The sequence below is a fragment of the Apus apus genome, chromosome 1, assembly GCF_020740795.1.
Source record: "Apus apus isolate bApuApu2 chromosome 1, bApuApu2.pri.cur, whole genome shotgun sequence".
Classification (NCBI taxonomy): domain Eukaryota; kingdom Metazoa; phylum Chordata; class Aves; order Apodiformes; family Apodidae; genus Apus; species Apus apus.
Genome location: NC_067282.1, coordinates 146041263 through 146067094, shown reverse-complemented (window position 1 = coordinate 146067094; position 25832 = coordinate 146041263). Strand labels below are relative to the sequence as shown.

General features: G+C 42.0%; 1 protein-coding gene across 2 annotated transcripts; it reads right to left on the bottom strand.

Annotated features, from left to right (window-relative positions):
* Window positions 1–322: 322 nt before the first annotated feature.
* On the bottom strand, window positions 323–20851 carry MKRN1 (makorin ring finger protein 1). Of its 2 annotated transcripts, none has more exons than XM_051640715.1 (8): window positions 20634–20851; window positions 12914–13042; window positions 8828–9054; window positions 3283–3509; window positions 2579–2793; window positions 1769–1879; window positions 1180–1318; window positions 323–758 (listed from the first exon to the last, which is right to left on the bottom strand). In XM_051640715.1, the coding sequence occupies exons 1-8, from the start codon at window positions 20807–20809 to the stop codon at window positions 546–548; spliced, it is 1437 nt and encodes a 478-aa protein (XP_051496675.1). In that variant the 5' UTR covers window positions 20810–20851; the 3' UTR covers window positions 323–545. The 2 variants fall into 2 exon arrangements, with proteins under 2 accessions (XP_051496675.1, XP_051496685.1); XM_051640725.1 differs by lacking the exon at window positions 20634–20851 and adding an exon at window positions 15057–15181.
* Window positions 20852–25832: the final 4981 nt, after the last annotated feature.

Below are 25832 nucleotides of genomic sequence, written 5' to 3'. Positions count from 1 at the left end.
TAATGTGCAAGTAAACAAGAGACCAAAGTCACAAATGAAGATGTGTACATGAGGGGGCTGGAACAGAGCTGATGCCAGAAAGAGAGTATTTGTATCCGGCCTGAAATCAGAAATATTGGTACAAAGACAGAAAAAAGGCCATCAGCCAATTTACATCCCCACTGCATGGCCACTGCTCATTTTTGTATCTGGGCTCTTCAAAATGAGTGTGGAGGTCCTGTAAACACTTTAACCCTGGAACTGGGTGAACTCTGTTGGGTACACAGATGAAGCAACAAACCTAAGCTAACTGTTTGACAGTTAAATTCATTTTTACAAAAACTAACATTTTAAAGATTTATTTCATGTTATTTGTTTTAACAGAGGAAAAAACAACACTCCTGGGGTGGGAAGGGATGGGAAGAGACAGACCCTGGGTAAAAGTTATTACAACAGCACCTGGAATTGATCGGCCTGCCTAGGAGAAACACAGGCACTGCCACAACACCACAGGTAATAGCTACTGCCTGAAGCCAAGACGACAGTCCACACTCCACTGACAGGTGCTATAGATCCAAGTCATAATAATCTTCCAGCTCATCATGAAACAAGTCCCACTCATCCTCGGAATCCGTTAGCTCATCATCACCTCCTGCTGCCAACAGCATAAGCAACATCTCACCAAGCTCAAAGGTCACCACCTCATCCTCGTCGGTCTCGAACGGATCACCGTTCTCTCGCTCCTCAATGAACTCCCAGAACCGATTCCTCCGCTGGGCCTACAAGTGGAACACAAATATTTCCCCAGGTGACCAAGCAGTTCAAGACAGGAGTCTTTCCAGAGGCTGACAAGGTTCAGCCCTTAGAGTACTTTCTGACAGGCCAGAAACCATGTTTTCTCATTCAGGGAAATACTGACCCCCAGCAGAATTTACCCTTACACACCTCTATTAATGCTGCCCAACGTTTTTACTTCAGCACGTTGGCATACTAGATAAATTTTCAAAATTCACCCTTTCCATCTTGGCCTCCAGCATTCTCAAAACTTTAGACCACCACCTCCTTCAAATCCACCAGACGTCTAACAGAAGTTATAAAAACGTTGACATTTCCCCATCCTCTCCTCAAGGTAGCTGGTTTAACACACTCCTCTCTTGCGCTCCCTCTGTACAGCAAAGGACAACAAACATCAGCACTGACCCGGTATCTACTTGATGTTCCCACTTTGGGTCTCTGTGGCTCCTCTCGGCGGCCATCAGGATACGCATGTTTGTAAAAACAGTTCCCTCCAAACGGACAGCTCCCACGGCCTTCATCAAAATACCTGCACGGCTTGTTGCTGGAAAGGAAAATACTGCAACCCTTACTCACAGCAGACCCCAACCAGACTTCAGAATTGCATTTACCCGTAGCCCAAAAGGATCTCAGGTATTGTTCGGAGCTGAAGGTATTTTGTCAGTATAGGCCCTAGACGCAGAAATACAGTATTACACAACATGTGGGGGTCAGTGCATGCACAGGGACACTACTGGCTCACAGCGCACAAGATCATACTCCCTTATGGCTACGCCACCCATGGGCTGTGTACAGAAGGGAAAGACTGAGGTCAGGGAACATAAGAATAGCTGTGTGATGTGGCTGCATGCAGCTGTGGGCAGACAGGCAAGGACACACTTCATGCATGAAGGTGGAAAGGAGGTGTGAGAGGGCTTTACAGCAACACCCTTCTTCTCCAGGTATGCCTTTACCACTGCTCTCCCAACTTGACAAATGGCTACAGTGCTCATACCTCATTGCCTCCTTGTATTTCTGAATGAGTTTCTGCTTCTCTTCCTTCTCCTCCACCCAGTACTCACTTGGAATGACAAAGTTAGATGTGATCCGACATTCTGGGCAGGACCTGGGGAATGAAGAGACTGTGCTGCAAAATTCCACATTACAGGGCGCTCTCTCTCCTATACAACAAGTGAAGGCATATAGTCATCCTTAAACACGTATTGTACCCACACACTTGCCATGTGGACTTTTTCAATCTAGATTCTCTTACACATGAGGATAATCTAAACTCTCCTCTTCAAGAGCTCAATGGCAACGGCAGCTGGTCAGCTTGTCTCAGAAAAAACACTTCACACAGACTCCTTTTCTTTAGAATTAAGTACATTTATTTTGGTTTGATTTCTGTACTTATTTGATTGGAGCTTTGTTTTTTAGAACAGCCTTTAAATGGAGAAATGTTTTGTCAACTGATTAATGAACTAAGGTGGTAACGAACTAACAAGCATACATTCTGAACTGGTTAATCTGTTTCCAGATTTCTGGCTGGGTGTCCAAGATATAAACAGTAACTATTGGACAACATGGTACTAAATAAATGAAAGTTATTTTCTACTATTCAGTGAGTGTTGCAAATTTAATCCATATTAACCAAATCAGAGTGTAACTTCTTATCCCTAACAATTATTTCACTTCTGAACTGAAGTTAGTATGCATTAAATGCAGCCTCTGCACAGTCTGCATCTGGAAGTCTGCTGCAAGTTGTCACAAGTTACTAAGTTCTTCCATAATAACAAAGCACAACTGAAATGGGAAAGCGCCTCACTTTATAATCTTGCTCTCAAACTGTTTAGCACTCCTCCACTTGCGGATGCACTTGAGACAGTAAGTGTGGCTGCAGTTGGAGAGGATCCCAAAGCGGCGCTCGCTAGGATTAGCTTTCTCATACACCACCTCCATGCATATCCCGCACACCATGTCTTTACTACGCTGGACGGCAAATGAAAGCTCCATGTCCTTCTCGTGAGCTTCAATGCAAGACTGAAAAGGAGAGACAAATAAAACTACTACAGAGACAACTGGTCACCTGGTGAACTCTAAAGCAGGTTTTTAAGCTCAGTTTTACTCTGCTGTTTTACAAAATGAGCAGAGTGTGATTAAGCTGGAAAACCTTCATCCTCAAAAAATAATTGCTCAGATAGCAGGGAATAATCAATACAGAATCCAAATTCCTTTTTTCAGACATTGCTTTTAAAGGGGAGAAAGGCAATCCAGAAGACCACCCAGTTTTACTAGATGAAGAACAAAGCTTTTGGATCCTTAAGCAGACTGCTGTCCCAGCACAGACAGGGAAGTCCAGCTGCTTTTGAGTATGGCCCTGACAGGAAACAGTCCAGTTTACAACAGGAATTTCATTCACTGTCTGACCTGCATGCACCTTCAAATGAAAGGGAATTAGTGACAAGTGACTGTGGGGACTTAGGAAGCAATAACTTAAAGCTGTTTAACACCAGATAGTTGTTTGCTTACCTTGATGTGCTGAGATCTCTGTGCAGCATCAATTGGATGCAAGACCTGCAGTCCACACATATCACACACATCCCCATGGATATACACGCAGTTTTCCCCATAACGACATTCTCCTACTGCAGCATAGGGGCACAGCTCCTTCTTTATCTCCACATCTACTTCCTCCTTTTCATATTCTTCCTCAATCACCATTTCCTGCAAGGGTGCTTCAGCACAGGAAGGAGCAGCTGGGAACAAAATTAAGGACACTAAGCAATACATTCAGCTTTAGAGCACCCAGAGTGAGAATACACTGTTTTAATGCAAAGCAATCTTTGGGTAATCCTGCTCAAGTTATCCAAAGAGAGTAATAAAAACAACTGAGGTTCATTTCAGTTCACATTTTACACAGCCTCAATCCAAACTAACAGTTATTTTCCCACTCAAGAACGCACGACCAATTTCTTCGTCTTCCAGCCAGGCAAGACTAAAGCAATCAAGGTTTCAGCAGTCAGATGCAGATCCATTTACAGGCTAAGTCTGCACTAGAAAAATCTCACTGTTCCTCAGCAGCTTAAGTGCTTTGAGAATCAACCTCTTACCAGCTAAAGTTACCAGGCTTTTCCCCAGAAATGACACAGCTGAAGCAATGAAGGTGCATCCAGTATTACCAAACACTAGTATGGAAACACCACACCAGCAATTCCCTATCAGCATGTTTTTGTTCAGCCTGAACAGACTTTCACTTCTAGACTCCCACGCATCTCTAGGAATGATACAAAAAGCTGTGTCCGCACCCTCACCAGAACAACTTGATTCTAGATATTTGCCAAAAAGCCTATCCTCAACAATCTGTCTTGACACACACCTAGCTTTAAAAAACTGAAGCTGAGGGCATTTTCACTGCATTTTAAGCTAGGCATCAGTTTTTGCAAAATCCTAAGTAAATTCCCTTAATTAATTCTAAATTGAACTGATAAGTGTAATTTCTCCTCCCCATTTAGACCACTGATGATTCATAACACTTCTCGCTGCAACTCAGAGCACACGCTTGCCTGTGCAACCACAAGCCAAACAGCTTTTGAGATAACAACATAAGTAGAATGATAAACGAAGTTACCAGACAAAACGCATCAGTTTGAAACTGAAGATACAATAAATGCAGGAGAACAATTTACTTTATTCAGAATAAACACAATGAAGAACAAGAGGACTTCTTTACATAACCAGAAGCCATTCTGAGCAATAAGCTATAAGCAAGTGTAACTTTTATAAGCTGTTTGAGCACTGCATTTGGAGAAGTAAGCAAAAACTATAAAAGGCATACTGGGATCCATAAAGGTAAAGGACAGACTCCTTCTCCAAAAAAAGATCAGAGGCAGCATGCTTGCACAATTTTCATCCCCATGGAGCAAAGAGATACAAGAAGCACAACATATCAGCTTTGGGAGGTATAAAGAAAAAGCAGATCCTCAGTAGCTCAGAGTTTTGAGGGATAAGCAAATACTGAAGATTAGCATGGGAAAATATTACCTCTCAAAAGAAGCTCAAGTCTGCTTCTTGAACCATCTTTGACTTTACAGGTCACTCATACTGATCTTAGATCAGTCTCTTTGCTAGAAACATACCTTTCAAAAGCAAGTGCGTGACAGAGCAACAAGCAAAATGTCAACCTGCTAATTTTTCAGTAAGAGATTCCCAAACAAAAAAGTTTGTTACCTGCCTCTACCCCATGAGTTCTAATGAACTGGCACCAATAAAAGTAACAAGTAACCACCTATTAGTAGGCTTATGTAGTCTTCCAAGTAGCTGAACATAACATGAAAATTTGTACTTATCAACTGAAATCCACACCCTCCCTGCATTTGAAATCCAGTCTCCACTTCCAAAAGAAGCAACAAAAGTCACAACTACCAAGCATTTCTATCCCCTCAACTGTAATTTTTGCCAGTATTTTTTCTAGTTCATGTTGTTACACATTTTTTATCTAGTTGTTTCACAGGACATCCTTCTTACCGAGGAAGGAGAATTTAGGAGATCATAGTATGGATGCGCAGAAGCCTATTATAGACAAATGCAGCTGAGTTTCAAAGGAATTGAGTGATACAGAATTTCTTTTAACAGGGTTAGCCAGATGATCTTTGCTTAAGACAAACCTACATCCCTGGAAAATGCAGACCTTTGAATGACAAGGCACATTTGAAGATGAACAGAAAAATTTTCCAGAATCACCTGCACTCCTTTAAGGGTATCTTTTGTCAAAACTTTCTTCTAAAGATTGTATGTGTTAAAAAATCCCAAATATACTAGCTGAGGTTGAGAATAAAGGCTTTGAAGTCTTACCCCTCCAGAGACTGACTTAGAAACCCGTTTATTTACTTTGCTGGTACAGAGCAGGAGAGAGTAGATAGAGCTTTACATCTTGGCACCAAAAAAGGCATAGAGTTGTTACTTTAAATAACCAACATCATCTTAATTCAACAAGCACAGTACAGCTACTAAATTGCATCCCAGTCCACAATACCATTCTCGCACAAAGAAGTACAATCAGTTCTTAGTGACCACATATTTAGACAACAAGATATAGATCTATGAATGTCAGCCTTTAATAATGACTCTGGGTACTTCTACAGTATAAGAAGGTGGCAGAGGACAAAATATGCTGCCAGTGACATTAGCTTTCCAGTCCCAGTCTTCTGTGCTGTCCCAGCACCTCAGCCAGAGGGGTACTTCTATGAAATAAAAATTAAATTAGCATTTCCACTTCTGAATATCTCCGCTTCAATAACCTAAAGCCCTGCATACATATCACCTGTACCTACTGCACTGCATTTGCTACAGTTGCACTTCTTTGACAGCAAAACTGGACACTCAAGACACACAAGACTCCACTGGTTGAGTAGTTCTGAATCCAACATACCTCACAGAGTAACATTCAGTCCCAGCAATTCTCTCTGCTCTTTTCAAAACCACCACTCTCCAGTAGGTGGACTCAAGCCCTATCTTCCCATTGCCCATTTCACAGTCAGGGTTAAATTCATACTTCACTACCTTCGATTCAAACACCACCTGCTTTGTAGAATCAAACAGGTTCACCTTGTAGCAGGAGGAAACAGCCACCCAATTGAGAGTGTTTGCTGTATTTCTGCCTTTATACTTTCCAATTACTTCAGAAAATCTAGCAGCAGTAGCAGCAGAACAAACGCAGAAATGTGGTGCGTCTACACATGAAACAAGTATCTGAAGAACTATCAGTAATTTCTCTATTAGGCCTTGAGGTCCTCTTCAAGCTATCAGGTTTGGTCCCAGACCAGAGAATCATGTGCATTAGCAATGTCTTGCCTCATTGTAAAAGACAAGCATTCTAACCCAAGCTAGACAAGGTTAGAATGCCAAAGCTGAATCTTCAGCATTTGTAATAGAACTGAAATGCAGACTTCTAACTAATCTTGAGAAAGAGGTTCCATTTTCAACTTTCCACGTACCTGTACGTTTCTGTAGGCACTTGACAAGAATAATCTGTAAGCTATGGAACACACTGCACACATTTTCCTTATCCCTACAGCAAGGTTCTTAATTTCCATCCTTGACAAAGACAGCAACTTCAGAAAAGCAAATTTTTTAGAACACAGCTCTTAAGAAGTCACCATGGGAATTAGCATCACATAGCACTGTTCACAACAGAAACGGCCAAATATGTTTGCACATTAAAATACATCAAATTTCAAAGGATACAAAACAGAATTTGGAACAAAGATTCAGAGAAGAGAATGTTATTTAACTTAATCTGTGGCAGCCACAAGTCTCCATTAAAAATAAGCCCTACCCCCTAGAAAAACTGCTTCAGGAAAACTGAGTTAATGGTATAATGAAACACTCCTATACTTCAGAAATCTAGGAGAAAGTAGCAGCTCTGCTATAAGAAGTACGTGTATTTAAAAGATCTCTGGCTGTTCAATCTAGAAATTGATTCCAGTGGAAGGTCACCCAGCCATTAAGGCCTCTGAAGCCCACAAGAGACAGAGAAACTGGACTTGTTCAGCTTAAGCGATCTTTCCATCTTCAACTACTCAATGGAAAGGAAAAGGGAAACAACAAACCGCCGAGCCAGACTCTTCTCAGAGGTGCTCAGGACAAGAGACAGAAAGCAAGCTGAGGCAGGGAAAAAAAATCCAATTACATACTAGGAAAGTTTTTTTCCTCATGAAAGAAAGAAGTCAAACATTGCAAAGGTTGCCCAGCAGTTGTTAAGGTGTTTTGAACATCCCTGAGAATAGAGATTCAAACAAACAAAGCCCCTGGCAACCCAACATCGCTGTCTCTGCTTTGAGCAGAAAATAATCTACATGAAATCTAGATGTCCCTTCCAATCTATATTTTAAATCTTTTAATGGCAAGATAATAAGAGGGATCCTTTGTCTCAATGAATATGGCAGCTGTATCTTTTATGACAATAAGATGACCTATTAACAGTCAGAAGAAAAGTTTTCACTCCTTTGGACTATACCCAAGTCACAGATACACCAAACAATTCCATAATCAAACTTCTCAGTAACACTATCAAAATGTTCATGTTGCTTGATCATTCCTTTCCTCCTTTGTCCTCCCTCAAATCAGATCAAAGCAGGCTCCAGCAGCACTCTGTAACTTTAAGAAGGTATTTCTTTTTTCAGATATAAGAATCTGAGTAGTGCTGTGGAGACAAAGAAGTGCAATCTGAGCACTGTATGAAAACTTCAGACTCTTCTGGACATCAGGTGTCCATTTTGGACCTAAATAATAATTACTTGTGGCCATAAAAGTGAAGTTTTAGAGAGCCAAATATTAAAAGTTATGCTATAGTAAACATGTTCAGCCTACTTTTCACTTACATTTTAAGTCTTTGTACTTGCTACACAGAAAGAAGATGAAAAACATGCTACTCATATAGTCTGGTCCCACATGATGAGCTTCTTCAATCTCACTGTCAACATGAGCTGTCACAGCATTAGAAAGTGAAGTCTCAGAAAGGTAACTAGAATAAATGACTTTCAGCCTCTATTCCAAATCACCACAGGATTCACAAAAGCAAGCATTAGACTTCAATTAATTCTATGGTAATCTGCACCTCCACTGAAAAAATCTTTAAAAGATCTCAAAAAAAAAAAAAACAACCCCAAAACAAGCCAACCTACCCACCCAAAAAAACAAAAGCAGCAGATCAGCTTTCCAGAGTAGTGATATTAATTGCATCATCAGTATTTCCTTCTTGCATCACATATGCAAATTAAATTTCAAAGAAGGAGATTCTCCAAGTCATTCAGAGCCGTAACAAGAAGCCAGTTGTGCAGAGACTGTCTTTAAGTACGCCTGGTTTCAGAACATCAGGACAGCAGTACTAACAGATGTGGAACGGTCTGAGTGTTCACGTCAGCAAATTAAAGCATAAGTTTAGGGCAGTTTGTATTAAGTGATTAAAAAATATGAATAGCTGTACTTCAGAAAACCAAAAGAATTAAAATAAATGCACTACATATAAGCTGTTGATCCATGACAGAAATTTACTGTTATCCCATGATCAGCTTACCACGTCCACAGTATGGCTGCCCAGGGACAAACTCTACAGCATTCACCCAGTCTTCAGCACCTACTCCTGCAGCTGCCAGATCTATATTTTCATCTTCTATCTCAGCAATAATTTCTTCAACTGTTTCAGGGAGTGATGCGAAGTCTGAGGACATTGAGGGATAAATCTTTGCATCTGGATTCACATCAGTCACTTCTTCCTCTTTCAGTGGCTTGGTATGTTCATATCTAAAAGTTAAAACACAATGTCAACTCTTCATAAAAAAAATAGCTCCATAAAACAGCCCAAAGTACTGAAAATAAACTGATTAAGATGTAAACATTACTCAGAGGAGAATCTAAAAATGGCCTGGAAGAGAAAGCCACCAATGACCCTTTATAGAGACTCACTTCCACTTGGTGTCAGCTGTCAGCACTACTTAAGGAAGCAGATGGTACCCATGATTTTGGATGAAATAGAGTAGCATGGACAATTCTTACTTAACTTACACAGAATGAACTTTAATTACGCTCAAAACCGGTCATGTAACTATTATGCATATGCAGTATTACTGAATGAGATCAATTACTTCATTTAGCTTTAAAATATAAGACTATGGCCAGATACTGGTATCTTGTGGGAAGCCACAGGCAAGATGCAACCAGAGTCTTCTCAAAGGTGCAGCAACAGGTTGGCAGCCAGCAAACACAAGTCCAAAATGGGAAGTTACTATTAGATATAAAGAAAAAAATAATTTTAAGAGTAGTCAAACACTGGAACGTGTGCCCAGAGAGGTTGCACAATCTTCATCCTTGCAGATAATCAAAACTTGACTGGACTGACCTTGGGCAACCTGACCTAATCTAGTTCTGCCTTCAGTACAGCTCCAGAAATCCACAGCAACAGGGATTATTCTAATTCTGTATCTGAGCATCTTGCCTCATTCAGATTTTATACTGTATTTTTGTAGCTATTTCTAATGCTCCTCTGAACTTGCTGTGGAAAATGATGCTCAGAACACTTTGATCCCTACCACTCAATAACAAGAACACACCATTTCGCTCAAAAATCTGTCTTTCAGCAACTAGTAGACTAGAGCAGAAAAAAAATTACAGGTGTGTCTTTGAAGTCTTAGAAATTTGCTTACTAATTTCAAAGACAAAAGGAGGGAATTTTTGGTGATACTAAACTTTTAAGCAACTATGATTCATTTACCTTCTATCAGATTGAAAACAATAAAGTGTCACAGTTCTTGAATATTAAAGAGATGCTTCCAGCTGAATGTCAGCTTTTTAATCATAAGGAAGCTGTGAAGAACAATTTTTAAAGTCAAGCCTGCAGACCTCTACATCAGCAGCCTCCAAAGTGATATGCATGCACCCTGTAGGGTGAACAAGGAAACCCGCTGGGGGGTAGAAAGAAAATACTAGAACTTCTTGTCATTTCTACCCTAAAATATAAGAAATCAAGTTTTACTAATATTTAACATACAGATTGACAGCAATGTCCTCACTCAGTACATACGTCAGAGGGTCCCACATATGGTATGCACAAGGTGTCCTGGAGGAGGAGCATGTGTTCCACTATGCAGTGGGGTTGCCAGTGGCACCCCCCACTTGTTCCTTCACATTCAGCATATTTCAACACATTGCCATTTGCTCGTGCCCAATTAAATGGATCAACAGATTACATTATCTTGTTTTACCTAAACTAACTCTGACAGAAACCAAACAAGTGGCTTAAAAAGATTCCTGCAAACAAACAGAGGACAGGAAACAACACTGATAATGTGAGCAGAAGCAAAATAAGAAAATGTTAGATCTAACACTTCTACCCCTACTATGAGCTGTTCATTACAAGATAAAGACGATGCCAAGCTCATAAGAATGGACAAGAACTTGGCAGGAATAAATAAATTGAGATTACCAAGAAGACTACTTCAAACATAGATTTACACCCACTACTATTAATAACAAACCTTGCTCTCAGTGTATATTGTGCATTGAGATATCAGCTCATGGTAGTATGAAACCATCACAATTAGCAAGACATTTAAAATCTAAACATTCAGAAAATGAAGACAAACCTCTACAGTTTTTTTTTCAGATATTTCAAGTCATGTGATCCTCAATCCAGTACTCTACAAGACTTCGCAATATATGTTGTAACAGTGAAAGAAAAAAAAAAGCCATATACCACTGGACCACTTGTTCTTCCTGCTGTGGTAAAAGTGACTGAAATAACACAGGGCAAACCATATGGCAACAAAGTAAAACACATTCCTTTGTCAGCATACACTTCTGTGAAACGCATAGAAAACACGGCTGAAGATTTGAAGAAACAAGTATTAGAACAAGTTGTGCAGTGTGTTTATGCAGTTTGCTGTACAGCTGGATGAAAGTACAGATAATTAACATGTCCCAGCCTATGACATCTGCTAGATTCTGTTTCAATAAAGAAATACAGAAAGAACTACTTTTTGTGAGCTACTACAGAAAAGACATACTGCAGAGAGGTATTATCAACAGTACAACTTCTTCAAGACAAACAATGTTTTATGAAAAAACTGTGCAAGTGTAACCACTTAAGCTGCCGGTTTGAGTAGAATACAAAAAAATTAATCCAAGGTAAGATTACAGAGGTAGCACAGCAACAGAAGTTCCTTCACTGCATGGTTCATAGGCAACATATTGTAGCAAAGATGGAGCCAGAAACAGGCTAAGTGCTACAGAGTATCACCAACATGGTTAATTTTTAAAACATCTTTAAATAGTCAAATCCTTACAACACTTCGTGATGAGATGGAAGAGCAACCGTATCTTCTGTACCACACTCATATTTGCTGAATATCTCGTGGTGAAGAGTTAAAAGTTGTCAAAGATAAGCTTTGCATTTTCCTTTCTCTAAATGACAAATGCTTCAAATTGGCTGAACATTTCTGTGATGACAAGTTGCTGACAATAGTATGCTACTTAGAAAGTATTTTCAAAAGAGTAATCTCACTCAATCTGTTCCTTCAAGGTAAAGATGCTTTAAGAACAAGTAACTGTTTTTTGAAAGAATCAAGTAGTATGGAGACTTCTGAAAACAGCTGCTCTGAAACACTTCCACCATTATGCAATTTTGTTGCCAAAAATGATGCAAGCTGTCAAGTGCTGAAAAAAACTCTCGTATCTTGTACACTTAAACTTGGAAGTAGATTCTTCAACTTGTTTAAAAGTCTTTCAAACAATCAGTTTGCTAAAATCAGGTGCTAAAAATTTTTTTTACTTGTGGGGTATGATATAAAAAGTTTGGAGACTGCTGATCTGCATTATCGAAAAAGCAGATGGAAGAGGCTAATTTTTTGTATCTTTTTTACACATAGTAACCATATATTAAACTTTAATTATGACCTACCTTATGAAGTCATTATGCAACTATTTAATCATGCATGAGAGGCACAACAAGATAGAATATAAAAAAAACTCCTGATACATGCTTTAATACAGTCAACTTAAGATGATGGAAATGCTCCTAAGCTCTTGTAAAGCTCTGCTACACTAGGAAAGTATCTGTCTCCTTTCTTCAGACTTCTTTTTCTTCCTTTTTAATAATTTCAGGAGTATAAGTCATACTGTTTTCATAACATAGGCCCATGTTGTACAGGCAACATTGTAGAATCTACACAACTACACTCCAGTTACTTTTCCCAAATGGCAGTCCAAGTACCGAGAGCAACAATTCCTGTAGAGAAACAAAACTGAATAAAAAAATAAATTTACCTGTTCAGGCTTTTACAATCACTTACCAAATGTAACTCAGTTCCACCAGTTCAGCTAGTCTGAATGCAGTCTCAGATTTCAATTAATTCATCTACTCACGTTAATAATAAAACCCACGCCATGAAAACTAGTACTTTAGTTCTCTTGTCACCTTGCCTTTGCTTATTTATTTGCATGGCAAAGCAAACACTACAGTATTTAGCAAGAGAAGACAGTTAGTGAAAAGAAGCTATTTTTATAAACAGCTAAAGTTACAATGAAAGTCAAAAACATTTTTAAGATTTATTACCTCTCTATGAACTCTCTCCTCAGGGAGAGATGTAAAGAAATGTTATTTCTTTACCTGCAAAGATCTCCGTAAGCACAGCATCCTCGCTGATAATACCTGCACACCATGGCAGACTGACTAGTGGAGAGGTCATGGGAGTAGCGACAGTTCTCTCCTTCCTTGCAGACTCCATGCATGAAATATCTGTAAAACAGAAGATTACTGAGTTAAGGAGAAGGCCTGAAGCTGTAAACAAAGTATTCTGATTATAAGTTACTCTATAAATCAAGGTACTGCTGAATTCAGAACACCACTAATGGGACCATGCCTCAGCTATTCCAGCAAATTGCACTGCACATTGAGGGACTTAGGCTTACCAAAAGCCTGAAAAAAACCTGCAAAGCAAAACCTTACCCTGAGCACTGACACAGAGGGGAAAGAGCCTTGGACAAAGTAGATGTGGACAAAGTTTTACTTGTAGCTCCTATGTTCTGACCCCAGCAGAAACCTCAGACTCATAGAAAGGTCTCTTCCAACCAAAACAATTAAGATCATCAAGTCCAACCCTTAACCTAGGACGACCAAGTCCACCATGTCCCTAAGTACCACATCTGCACATTTTTTTCATGTCTCCAGGATGGTGGTATTTAGAGAAGCCCACTACTGAATCCAAGAACCAAGGACTTAAGTATATTCTGAATTTGTAAATAATTCAATCAAAAGTAATTTCCTTTCCAAGATGTTTGTGATGGATAATTACATACACAATTGTTTTTGCCACAGGAGACAAATAATTGGTAGAAACACCCTGCTTCGATACTGTCTTGAAATAATTGTGCAGTTTAAAAGCTTTTAAGGACAGTTTACTAAATTTTAGCATGTTGAGTAAGGCAAGTTTAATTAAGCTTCCTCGATTTCAGGTTTAAGAAAACTGGAGTAGTTTTTAATTTGTTTGGATTTTTAACCTAGAAGAAACAAAATTATATTTAAAGTCGTGGCACTATAACTACTCAGATTGAATACATTAATATCAAAACAACAACTGAAAACAGAAGTCTAAGTACATATTTCCCAATCCACATAGAAGTATTAGCTAAGAAAAAAGAACAAAACACCCTAAAAAACCCCAAACCTATGTAAGAACTGAACCCATCAAGATGTTTACCAACACTTCAGTTTAGAGACAGAAGCACTGATCCTCAGATACTAAGTAAGCTGCAAACTCTGAACTCACTGGAAATACCAAGACCTGGTAAACAAGAAAGTTTGTTAAGGTTTAGGTCTCATACAAAACACTGCTTAAGGGAAGACTAAGAAGCAGATTATACCCTTTTCTAAGCCCATCTTGCTGCTGAAAGGGGTAGCCTATTTTCCTCCTCTCATTGCACATCCCCACGACTTTGTGTTGGTATTACTACACCTACAGACTAGCAGAACCAGGTCCTCCAACCAGCTGACTGGACAGCCACACAGCTGTCCCCTTTCAGCAGACAAAACTAAGATTAGGATAGCTCTTTGCACAACAGCACATTCAAGTTGATATTCCTAAACTTAAAAGGTGCAAAGCTGTTGAATTGCATTAAATTCTGCATAGGTACTTCAGTCTACTATATTCTTAATAATAAGTCAGATAAATCAAAGTGAACAATTCACTAAATTACATAAATAGAGCTCCATCTGTAATCCAGTACTAGGGATATATTAAAACCTGAGGTGAGTCTTAAGAGGGCTGATAAACCTCCTTGTGAAAAAAAAAAATAGTAGTGTATTGAAGGCACTAAGGAAAAAAAACAACTATAATGGGTTTATAAACCAGGAGCTGATGCTTGCCACCAGGATGCAATTCACACTCAAAACAATCACCTGTCTGTACACCGCAGGCACATAGTAACCAGGCAAGAAATGTGGTCCTACATAAAAAAAAGTGCTTTAAGTCCAAGATGAGAATCTGCAGGATATTCTCCTCAGAAATGAGTATCCTAGTCAGGTTTGCCAGATGGCTGCACAAACAGCTATGCCAGCACCCACCAGGAACAGTGCTGCAAAAAGAAAACAATCCCCCAACACTCTATAGCCAGCATTCTTCACTGTGAACAAAAAAAAACAAAACCAAACCACACACCAAAAAACCTACCACTCACACACACCCCAACCCAACACTACAACCCACCCACAAACCAACCCACCTCAAAGTTTAAAAAGCCAACAACCCACGAACCTGTGGAACTAGAACACAACTGGATTTTCTGGCTTGCTTTAAATAAATGGGAGTCACACCAATAGGGTAAAAAATTATTCAGGTTGTTAAATGTTTGTTCTTCCACAACTGTTATCTCCACCCTTTGCTTATTTCAACACAGCATTGCTTCCCCCATGCGTTGGGGCATGCAATGTCATAGCCACCTGCTGACTCACATCAGTAAATGGCTTCAGATGTAACTTGACATTCCTTTTGCTGCCCCCATGGTTATTTTAAATCTAGATCAGATCCCTACTCAGCCCCACAGAACAGCCACACTGCTGCTTAAGCCAATACAGTGTTGAGACACCATTACAGCTGAAACAAGTGACTAAGAGAAAGGCACCAGCCTGAAACAAGGACTTCTGTTAAAAGTCAACGTAACATCCTAAATACGTAAGCCTCAAAACCAGGCCTTTCCACAACTTGTTAGGGGACACAGAGCTCCAAATCCCTGTCCTTCTTCCCCAGCTTACATTAGAAAGTCCTCTGCAAATACAGATTCTGTATAATTCTGCAAGTAGTCACAATTCATTATATCAAGATGGTAGGCTATAAAGGGAAAAAAAAAATCCTACAAAAAAAACCAAGTCTGAAACACTCATAAGCTCAATTTAATTCACACATCACTTTTAAAGGTCTGCAATCCCACGCAGCAAACTCAACATCATTTGAAAGAGAAGGCTGGGGTGGGAGGAGATAAAAAGTGTACTTCTTTAGGGATTACACCAACTTCCTCCTTCTCCCCCTTTTCACCCTCTTCCCTTACGAAAAGGAGAGATTTTTTTACTTTAAGGTCACAAATAATTTAACTTTTTACATATGAAATTGCGGCATTTGGCTAAAAATATGCTCTGGTCATGTCAAAACCAGAGTGCATTATTTTAAACTTTTAACTCTACACAAGAGCAATACAAGCCTCTGCAGGAAAATAGGATCCTTAAAACTCAAAAATACATGAGTTACCTGCTCCACTCAGTGACACATAGAAGAATATCTGAAATTTGAGTTCTGTCAAGTACTCAGAGAACACCTATAATTGCATCTGAAAAAGTAAAACTAGATCAAGACAAGTATGTAACTGGATTTTCTCTGGGTGTCTGTGATGCTGTAATCTAAAAAGCTCTTATTCTGGCAGCAGTGCTGTCTGTCTTTCATATTCAGACATACTAGCATAATTTGGTGAGGTTGCATGGATAACCAGACCACAAAACCCTGGGGTCAAAGCCCAGATCATCTCCCCCATTTGGTTCATTACATGACTGTACAAAATGCGAGTAAAACCAACAGAGAAAAAACATCCAGACATAATAACTGCTTGCACTGGGATTTTATCACTGGAAAACTTTTCAACTCATGTCTAATTATGGATGCCTTGATCAAAATAGCATATGCTCACTTTCACAGGGTACTTAAAAAGAGGTAACAGAAATCAGGCTTTGCACTCCCTGAAGCCTCAAGTTGTAGACAAGGTCCAGGGAGCATTTTTTGGAAATGTTTACAGAGAAAACACTTGTCCAAGGCCATAAAGCTAATCATGCCTTCAACTCCCTGGAAGCCCAACCACTGTCAAGAGGTCAGCTGTTACAAGTTGTACAATTAATTCACTAGAATACTTGAATTTTTTCAATTTTATCCAGGTTTCAATGGTCTTGATTTCCATGATGCTTTAAAGTACAATAATCTACAGAAGATTTTGTTTTCTACTGCTAGAATATTATTTCTATTACTTGCCGTAAGTTGGAGAAAAACGATTTGCAATGCCTTTATCAGACAAGGCAGTGTCAAATGCACAGAACTGCAGTCTAAAATCCTGAACATGTATCAGCTTCCTTCAGATGCTTCCTTCTATATATTAAGTCTTTACCTCTGTAATCCTATTAGTGAAATCAACATGCAATATTTCTTTCCATAGCTTTTGAAGCATGCAGAATTTGCTTATTCAGGTGTAGTTCAATTTTCACTTCAGGTCCACTTAATTCTGCTTTCAGGTAACTCCATTTTGTTTATCAAATTAGCAGTTTTGCTGAATTAGAATGTCACATCTGGAAACAAACTCCCTAAAAAATTGAAACGTTGCCATGACTGGCAGACAGGGAACCTCAAGATAACAGCCAACTGCATTAATTACATTCTTCAGATGCCAAACAGAGACTAAGAACTCCCAGGACACAGGTTAGTGGAGAAGAGGCCAGGCATGCTGTTCTAGCACAGCACATGGACATTCAGCCCTGTGAGTGGCTGGTGAAATTCTACATGAGTTAGCAACCTCACATAAAACAGAAAAAGAGCATTTATTTCATTTTCCCTTGTCCTCCATAACCTCCTTCAGCACAAAACTAGTGGGGATCCAGAACAGAGCTAAGAAAACGGCAATACAAGTAGGCTGTTAAAGGTTTGTGCTCCACATCTTACCACTAGTGTTGCACTGAACTAAGGAGACACACTTTACCAATTCAAATTCTTCAAACTAGAAGACAGATAAACACCTGATCCGAGTTTTCAGAAAGAGCAGCAAAGATACAAACATGTACACAATCCTCAAAATACATCAAGTACTTACCAAGGGTTTTATTTATGTTCAGCTGTTAAACAAACAAGTGAAATGTAATCTACTTAGGTCAGCTTGGTGACCTTAACTATTATTGCATGACATCTAGAAAACACAAGTATCAGTGTCAAGTCTTCGGAAAAAAAATCTTGGCTATACCACTGCTCAATGAAACCATGTATCCATCTGAAACCAGAAGGACAGAGAAGCCTGGTAATGACCACCATTTTCTTATTTCAATGACAGCAATAACAAAAGGATCAGAATATCAAAAAAGCAGTTATAGCTTAACTCCCCTGCACTTTATTTTGGATTAAAATATTATAAATTATCAAACACCACAAAACCAATGTAAGAAAATCACTTTTCATCATATCTTAATGAACATGATGAATTCCCACATTTTGCCCTATGGGTTCTAAACTTGAACTGCAAGAAAAGAAGGATAACATCTGCAAAACTAGACGTTGATGAGAAATCAAAGTCCTTCATCTTAGTCATTGTGTCTCGAACTCCAAGGTATCAATAATCCATCCTAGAGATACCACACTGGCATAATAAACTCATTAGCCAACCAATTTATCACATCAGGTATTCAAAGGAGCAGCAAGAACTTATTCTGCCAATTCTAAAACTTACAGTTCTGATAAAACAGCAATATTCCTTCACCAGCCATGAAGTGCAAGGACTACTATCCCCCATAAGTTTTTCAGGAAGCATTTACTGTAAGCCATATAATGATTCAAGTCAATAAAGCCTATAAAAAAAAAATAGAATTGTGCAGTGCTACTCAAAACAAAAACTGCCCTACCTACAATATTAAAAATCTGCTTTTCAAAATTCAGCCTCTCCATTTCACAGTTAAATCCTCAAGCTCTTTTACAAAGGTAAAATAAGATTTTATAGTAAGAAACAGTTTTTCTTGAATATTAATACAACCTATTGAAACCAAATTTAGAAAAACAAAATTCTTATCACACATTCCCAGAAGCTCAAGTCAAAATTGTTAATTTCACTTTAAAGTCCGCAGAAAGCTTGTTTATCTACAACTTGAAAGGCCCACTAAAAATAAACAAGGAAATAAGCAAGCAAGCAATGAAGTAGCTGGGAGGATTAGTCATAAAGAACAAACAATGGGGAGGTTCATTAGATCCAAAGCTGAGATCTCATTTTTGCTTAAGCTCACATTAAAGCACATTAACCATTACAAAAGAGTAGCTTTAACTTCCCACTAGTCCCGAGTGCTTGTAAATATATTCATTAGACAGACTAACTGCACGATACATTGAACAGACCCACTGCAGTGCATGGCACTGATGAACTTGACTGCTTCTGTACTCCAGCAGTTACTGTCTTCAATAAATTTACTGACTGCATTTGTCACCTGAGAAAAGATATGTATATGTACCTCCCACCGATCAACTTCACCTAATTGGGCTTTTCAATCTGAAGAAAAAATGAGGCAATCTATACAGAAGCACTAACCTGTACCTTTGCAGCTCACTTAAAAGCTGAGCTAAGCATCATTCCTGGGCATTTCCTCATCCCTGGCCTAGGTTTAACTGTCAAATACTAACCCAGTTATTCACAGGCAACATTTTTTGTGTGCAGAAGTGCTCAGAAAGAGCTGGGAAACAGTGCTTCTCAAATGGTCACCTTAATAGTGTGCATTAACCAAAATAAACAGTGACCAAGGGTTACCAGGAATGCTTTAAATACTGCACGGCATATTTAACAGCACAAGAGAGACACAGCAAGCATGCTCCCTGGGAAAGTCAAGCAGCTATTCTTAATACTGCTATTTGAAGCTGCAATCGGCACAAATGGGAAAAAAATGCAGAAAAGATATAGACACCAGATCAAGATCTAAAGTCTCCTCCTTTCCGCCCAAGGCACGTTCCTTTTTGCTTCCAAGTGACTTGTAATGTATTTGCAAAGAAACATATTTGGGTTAAATGCAATTTACAATTTTATTAAAATAAAAATTTAAAATAATCGATTAAAAAAATAATCAGGAGATGCTTCCTGATGCCAAATTTGGCTTACCACTTACTTTAACATAAGCTAATGTACTTCTGTATTCACAAAAACGGGTTTATACTCCTTTCAGCCTGCGTACAGGCCAGCAGTGTAAGTTTAAAAATAGCCCACCTGGCATGCTTTACGACCTGCAGTATGATTTGCATAATCCCATATAAAAGATTTCTCAGAAATACAGTTTAGAGGAAGATACAAACAGAAAATGACGCAGCATACAGAATATTAACAAAGTCACAGCATTCCTTAAATTTTGCAGCCTATCGTGACTTATGCCCATTCCCTGATTTAAAAAAGAATTCTTGCTGGATGGATCACTACTTAGTTTCCATTGTATTGTTTCTATTCAAAGGGACAAGGACTCGAAAGCAGTCTGCAGTTCCTGCTTTCTCGCATTTTCTGGAAGGGGGTTACAGCACTTTTATCCGACAGCCTCCTTCACACCCATCCCTGCGGGCGTATCTGCACCCCACGAAACGTGACCCCGGGCACCTCACAAGGAGCCAGCAACGCTGCCCACCTCCCCAGGGCGGCGGGGGGCTGGCTGCCACACGCCCTGCGCGCAGCGGAGCCGCAGGGAACACCCTCCTCCCGGGCAGGGGCAGGAGGAAGGTCGTAGGCCGCACGGCCCCCGCTGGCGGGCCCGGCTCCCCCGGCGGGCCCGGCCCTGAGCGCGCTCGGCGCCAGCCGGTACTTCCGGCACCGGGCGGCCGCACTACAAGCCCCCCCAGGCCTGGCCGGGCCGCCGCGGCCCGGTCCCGCCGGTCCCGCCGCAGGGCGCGGCCCGCTGCGCCATTTGCCGCAGGCCTCCCCGGGGCGGTGCGGGGGAAGGGGGCGCTGCGGCCGCGCCGCGCGGACGTGACCGGGGGGGGAGGGGAGGGCCGCGGTGGGGGCAGGGCCGGGCCGGGCCGGGCCGGGCAGGGCCGCCCTCCCCCCGCCCCACGCCCCCAGCGGCGGGCAGCGCGTACCTGCAAGTGACCTGCTTGGTCCAGCCGCCTCCTCCCGGCCCCACGACGGGCGGCGGCACCACCGCGAAGTCGAAGGCCGCGGCTCCCGCGGCTGCTGCAGCGGGTGTCCCCAGGGTGGCGGTGGCGGCGGCGGCCGCGGCGCCCGCCGTTGTTCCCAGAGCCACCGCCTCCGCCATCTCTGTTTATCCCAGGCAGCGGCAGGACCGGAACTTCCGGGAGCACATCCTTCCGGCCGGGGGCGCGGGGCGCAGCCGGGCGGGGCGGCGGGAGCGGCGGGGGCTGGGGGGGCGGGGCGACAGGGGCGGGGGCACCGCCCCCCCCGCCGAGAGGCGGCTCCGATTGGCGGAGGGGGGGAGGGGGCGTCACCGGCTCGCGGCGCTGCCGTTACCGGCTCGCGGCGCTGCCGTTGTCCCCGCGCGGCCTGGGTGCCTGCGATGGCGGCTGCGGAGCCCGGCGGGGGCCGGGGAAGGGTGGCCGCCCGGCAGCCCGGCCGCGGGGAGCTCCCCCGAGCGGGGGCGGCCCTCCCAGGCGCCCAGCTGCCAGCCCGGGCCGGCTTGGTCAGCGGCGGGAAAGGGAGGGGAGGAGGCGCAGCGGGAGCCTGGCGCCGGCGGCGGAGGGGAGGGAGAGGAGGGAGGGGAGGGGAGAGAAAAGGAGCTCGTGGCTCTTGGAAAGCCCGGGCCTAAAACGGGCACGAGGCCGCCAGAGAGCTGAGAGGTGCTAATTTGGGGTGAGAAACGTCTTTTTGCCACGGTAAAAATCACAGAATCCGAGGGGTTGGAAGGGACCTCGAAAGATCATCCAGTCCAACCCCCCTGCCAGAGCAGGGTCACCCAGAGCACATCACACAGGAACGTGTCCAGGCGGGTTTTGAATGTCTCCAGTGAAGGAGACTCCACAGCCTCTCTGGGCAGCCTGTTCCAGTGCTCTGTCACTCTCACAGTAAAGAAGTTCTTCCTGATATTCACATGGAACCCCCTGTGCTCCAGTTTGCACCCGTTGCCCCTTGTCCTATCACTAGACATCACTGAAAAAAGCCTGGCTCCATCCTCCTGACACTCACCCTTTACATATTTGTAAGCATCGATGAGGTCGCCCCTCAGTCTCATCCAAGCTAAGGAGACCCAGCTCCCTCAGCCTTTCCAGCATCCTGGCTGCTAAACTGCTACATGCCTCGTCTGCACAGTGTCCTCCTCTTCCTGCCACCCAGAGCTTTATGCCACGTACTAGATGTGGCCCAGAAGGCAGAATGACAAGCAGGCACATGGAGAAAGTGAAGGGAGAAGTCTACCAGTGCAATGTTATTGATATTTTGAATATCTGTTTGAAAATATATTTAAAAATCAAACATATCTTAAGCCATCGGTCCCTTCAGAAAATGCTGTGATTAACCCTTTGTTCTGAATGTAGACGGTAGGACAAATCTGTTTTTAGGTTGCCTTAAAACCAAGACTTAAGTGCCCTTGAATGACTTGAGGAATGAGGTAATGTGAATGCACTTGCTGGCATCTTCTGGAGTATGCAGAGACAAGACCTGGGCAAACAAAACTGTAAGGTAAAAAAAGGTGAAGTACTGAGATTTTAACAGACCAAGGTAAAGGTATGCATGAGAAAAAAAGGATTGCCAAAAGCTGAATTTCACAACATTTCGGGGACAGAGGTCCAGGCACAGAAACATTTAGTTCTTGGGAACAAACATGGTCAGTTGTATAAGACCAATCTTCACCCAAGATGAGGAGCTCACATCAGATGAAGACCTTGATCCGAGTTCTCTATGCAGCATTGCTAGTGGAAAGCAGAAGCTGCCTCCCTCCTGAGACACAGCACAGCGATCAATGCCAGGGAGGTCATAAATTCAGTTCAACAACTCCCTGTTTTGAGAACACCAGGATGTTCAATGGAAAACTGAGCCACAAGAATAAGAAAGACCTCTTTAAAGAGCTTATGTTTGCAGAGTCATGGAATCATTTGGGTTGGAAAAGACATTTAAGATCATCAAGTCCAAACATTAACCTAAATCTACAGAGTCCAGTGCTAAGCCATACTTGTAAGCACCACATCTATATGTTGAACACCTCCAGGGATGGTGATTCAGCCAGCTCCCTGGGCAGCCCATTCCTGCATTTAATTACCCTTTCAGTGAAGAAGTCTAAGCCTCCCCTGGCACAACCTGAGACCATTTCCTGTCATCCTGTTGCTTGTTACTTGGGAGAAGAGAACAACTCCCACTCCAGCCTCCTTTCAGGTAATTGTAGAGAGCAGTAAGGTCTCCCCTCAGCCTTCTTTTCTCCATACGGAACTACCTCAGTTCCCTTAGATGCTCTTTGCTCTCCTCTGGACTCGCTCCAGCACCTCAGTGACCTTCTTGTAGTGCGGGGCCCAAAACTGAACACAGTACCTGAGGTGCAGCCTCAGCAGTGCCAAGCACAGGTGGACAATCACTTCCCTAGTCCTGCTGGCCACATTATTTCTTATACAAGCCAGGATGCCCTCGGCTTTCTTGGCCACCTGGGTACATTACTGGCTCATATTCAGCCAGTCAATCAACACCCCCAACTTCCTTCATATGCAGAAAGTTATTATCTGCACCTGATTCCATCTCAGAGCACTTTTCATACAATGTTCAACACTGAAACATACGTTCAAAAACTGCACCAGGTTTTTATGTTCAATCTTACATTCTGTTACAAGCAGCTAGAGGAAAAAAAACACTTCCTGTTTGGAAAACAAACAAACAACAACAAAAACTTTATCATCAAGCCATTAAGGTCACCTGGAAGATTGTTTTGGAGCCATTGGTATGGTCATAAAAATCAGGTGGCAAAAGTGCAAGGATGAATGCCTTTAAGGACCAGTGAAAAAGTGACTTTGTCAGGCCTTTGTGTTGGTTGGATTGTTGGCTTACGTATCAGCCCTGGCAGGACAACCAGCTCTAGGCACCACAGTTCACACAAAAGTAAAATGAAGAAAAGGCTAAAAGTGTTCCATATGTTCAGCATGTCCCTGGTACATCTTCTGGATACTGGCAGCCTAGAAACAAGCTTCACAGCAGACACCAATAAGCAAGTTCCAGCTCACAGAACTGCTGCAGATTCTTAGAAATCAGGTACAGGGGGAAATACTGTCTCAAGGCAGGCATGCCAGTATGACAAAATTAATATGGAGCTTCTCATTTCCCTAGTGCCTTCAGTAGGGACACCCCTGAGAGAGAAAATGTTTCAGAGGAGCTGGTAACAAACTAGCTCCTGGTAGGAATCACTCACAGATTAAAATGCAAGGTGGCCCCGGGGCCCAGCTCCCAGCAGGCAGTAGGAATTTGCCATGGTGATGACTTTGTACCCAGCCGCTCCCATTTCACCCAGCAACCTGTTTAATATTAACCTCTACTTCTGAGGCCCGGAGGGGGAAGCAGCAGCAGCAAGTTGCATGGGTCTCTGCAGGCAGACAGGGCTGGAAAGTCAGCTAACAGCTGCAGCAGCAGGGGAGCAAGTTACTCTGCCCACACTGCTTCCTACAAGAGCTGACTCCAGCAGTTCTCCAGGGCTTTCTCTTCTCCCAGTCGCCTATGCACTGTGACCGTGTCACCCTAGCCCCTATACCATCATCAACCATATACCCCATTTCAGAAGTGTGCCAGAAGCCATGTGGCCAGCCTGCCTCTCAGAGACTACTTGGTATCAAACTGGCACATTCTCTTCCTGGTTTAGCAAGTCTCAGTGGCTTTTCTAATAGAGCAAAAGGTGGGGTTAGCTCTTGAAAAGTGCTCATATAAGCTCTTATTTTCATTGTAATAAACCCAGAAGCCAAGTCCAAAACCTGGGATGTGCACAAGACTTACCTCAATCTTTAGAGTTGGAAACTGAATGACCAGCTTGATTGCTGAATCATCTTGTCCTGTAGCATGCCAAAAATATGTTAGCCAAGTTCCTACAGTATTGGACTCTTTCCAAAAAGATCTAATTAAAAGTAAAATAATGTTTTTCTGATTTGCATATATTTTTAAAAAGTATAATTTTACGTACACATTTTCTTTTCAATACATCTGGCTACCCATCCCCCCAGGAAAAAGGTACCATTCTTAAAATCTTCAGCATCCATTTATGGTGTCTGAGGATGCAATCTATCATTCCTGCAATTAAATTCCCTGCAGACAGCATAGCAGAAGTCAGAAGTGGTTTGTCTTTGTAACTCGGTGAGCTTTGTTTGAAGTCTCCTTGAATGTGTTTAGTTGAAAAGATTGGAAGGATGTAGAAAATAAGACTGCATTCGTGACTGCTGAGTTAAACAAAAGTTGCAGGAAACCTCTTTTGAAAGTGACAAGTGTAAAGTGTGAATACAGCTTTAACAACCTATGTTTTACAATTTCCTGATTAATGGATTGCGGTAAAATCAGCTCCCTGGCACCGATTACTTCAGCAATACACTAGCAATTACTTTAGCTAGTTTTACATTCTGCATGGAAGCTGCAGAGAATAATGTCTGTCTTTTATCCTATAAATCAGTTCCTTCATGGGTAGCCATTTAACTCTGAACTCTGATACTTTCTGCAGAATATAAAATCGAAACATGCATAATATCTGTGCGTTAGATCTGAAAGTATCAGGGCTTTTTTATAAGGGGACAAAGATTTATTAGTTCCAAAGTCCTCATTCAAAGCCACTCTATACCTGTTAGAATAGCTTGTCGTTACAGTAGGAGCCCGCGATGGTTTGTGAACCCAGCTTGTGTTCTGGCTGTAGCCAGGCATCTGCGTCCTACAGAGAGAGTATCACCACAACTGGCTTTAGGCCCACAGCATTCCCTGCTGGGGAGGCTGAGAGCTGGGTACAGCTCTTACCCTGAGAAGAAGGAGCTTAACAGCTGCATTTGGAGAAGTCGTGGGGGAGGCGTGAATGCAATTCCTCTGCTCTTTAGGAATAAGTACAAAGGGGCTCAGTCTGCAGAGGCGTCGGTTTTAGTGAGAAAAGAATTTACCAATTAAAAAAAAAAAAAAAAAGTAACAATCTAACAGCAAAGGAATCTGAAAAATGAGAGAAAAGTCTTTTAAAGAGTGAGGGAAAAATCTGGCACCATGTGAACAAAAATAATCATTGAGGCTTCCCTCGTCCCGTTGTGGGATGGCCCCTGCACCCCAGGCAGGGAGCAGCTGCAGAGCTCAGCTGTGCCTGTGGTTAATAATAAATGGGCTCTCTCGGCCAGGAG

Coding starts and splice junctions, on each gene's coding strand:
- MKRN1 (XM_051640715.1), bottom strand. CDS start 20,809: ATGGCGGAGGCGGTGGCTCTGGGAACAACGGCGGGCGCCGCGGCCGCC. Junction 13,043..20,633: donor ACCAAGCAGGTCACTTGCAG/GTACGCGCTGCC, acceptor TCTGTTTTACAG/ATATTTCATGCATGGAGTCT. Junction 9,055..12,913: donor GCTTACGGAGATCTTTGCAG/GTAAAGAAATAA, acceptor TTTAACTTTTAG/ATATGAACATACCAAGCCAC.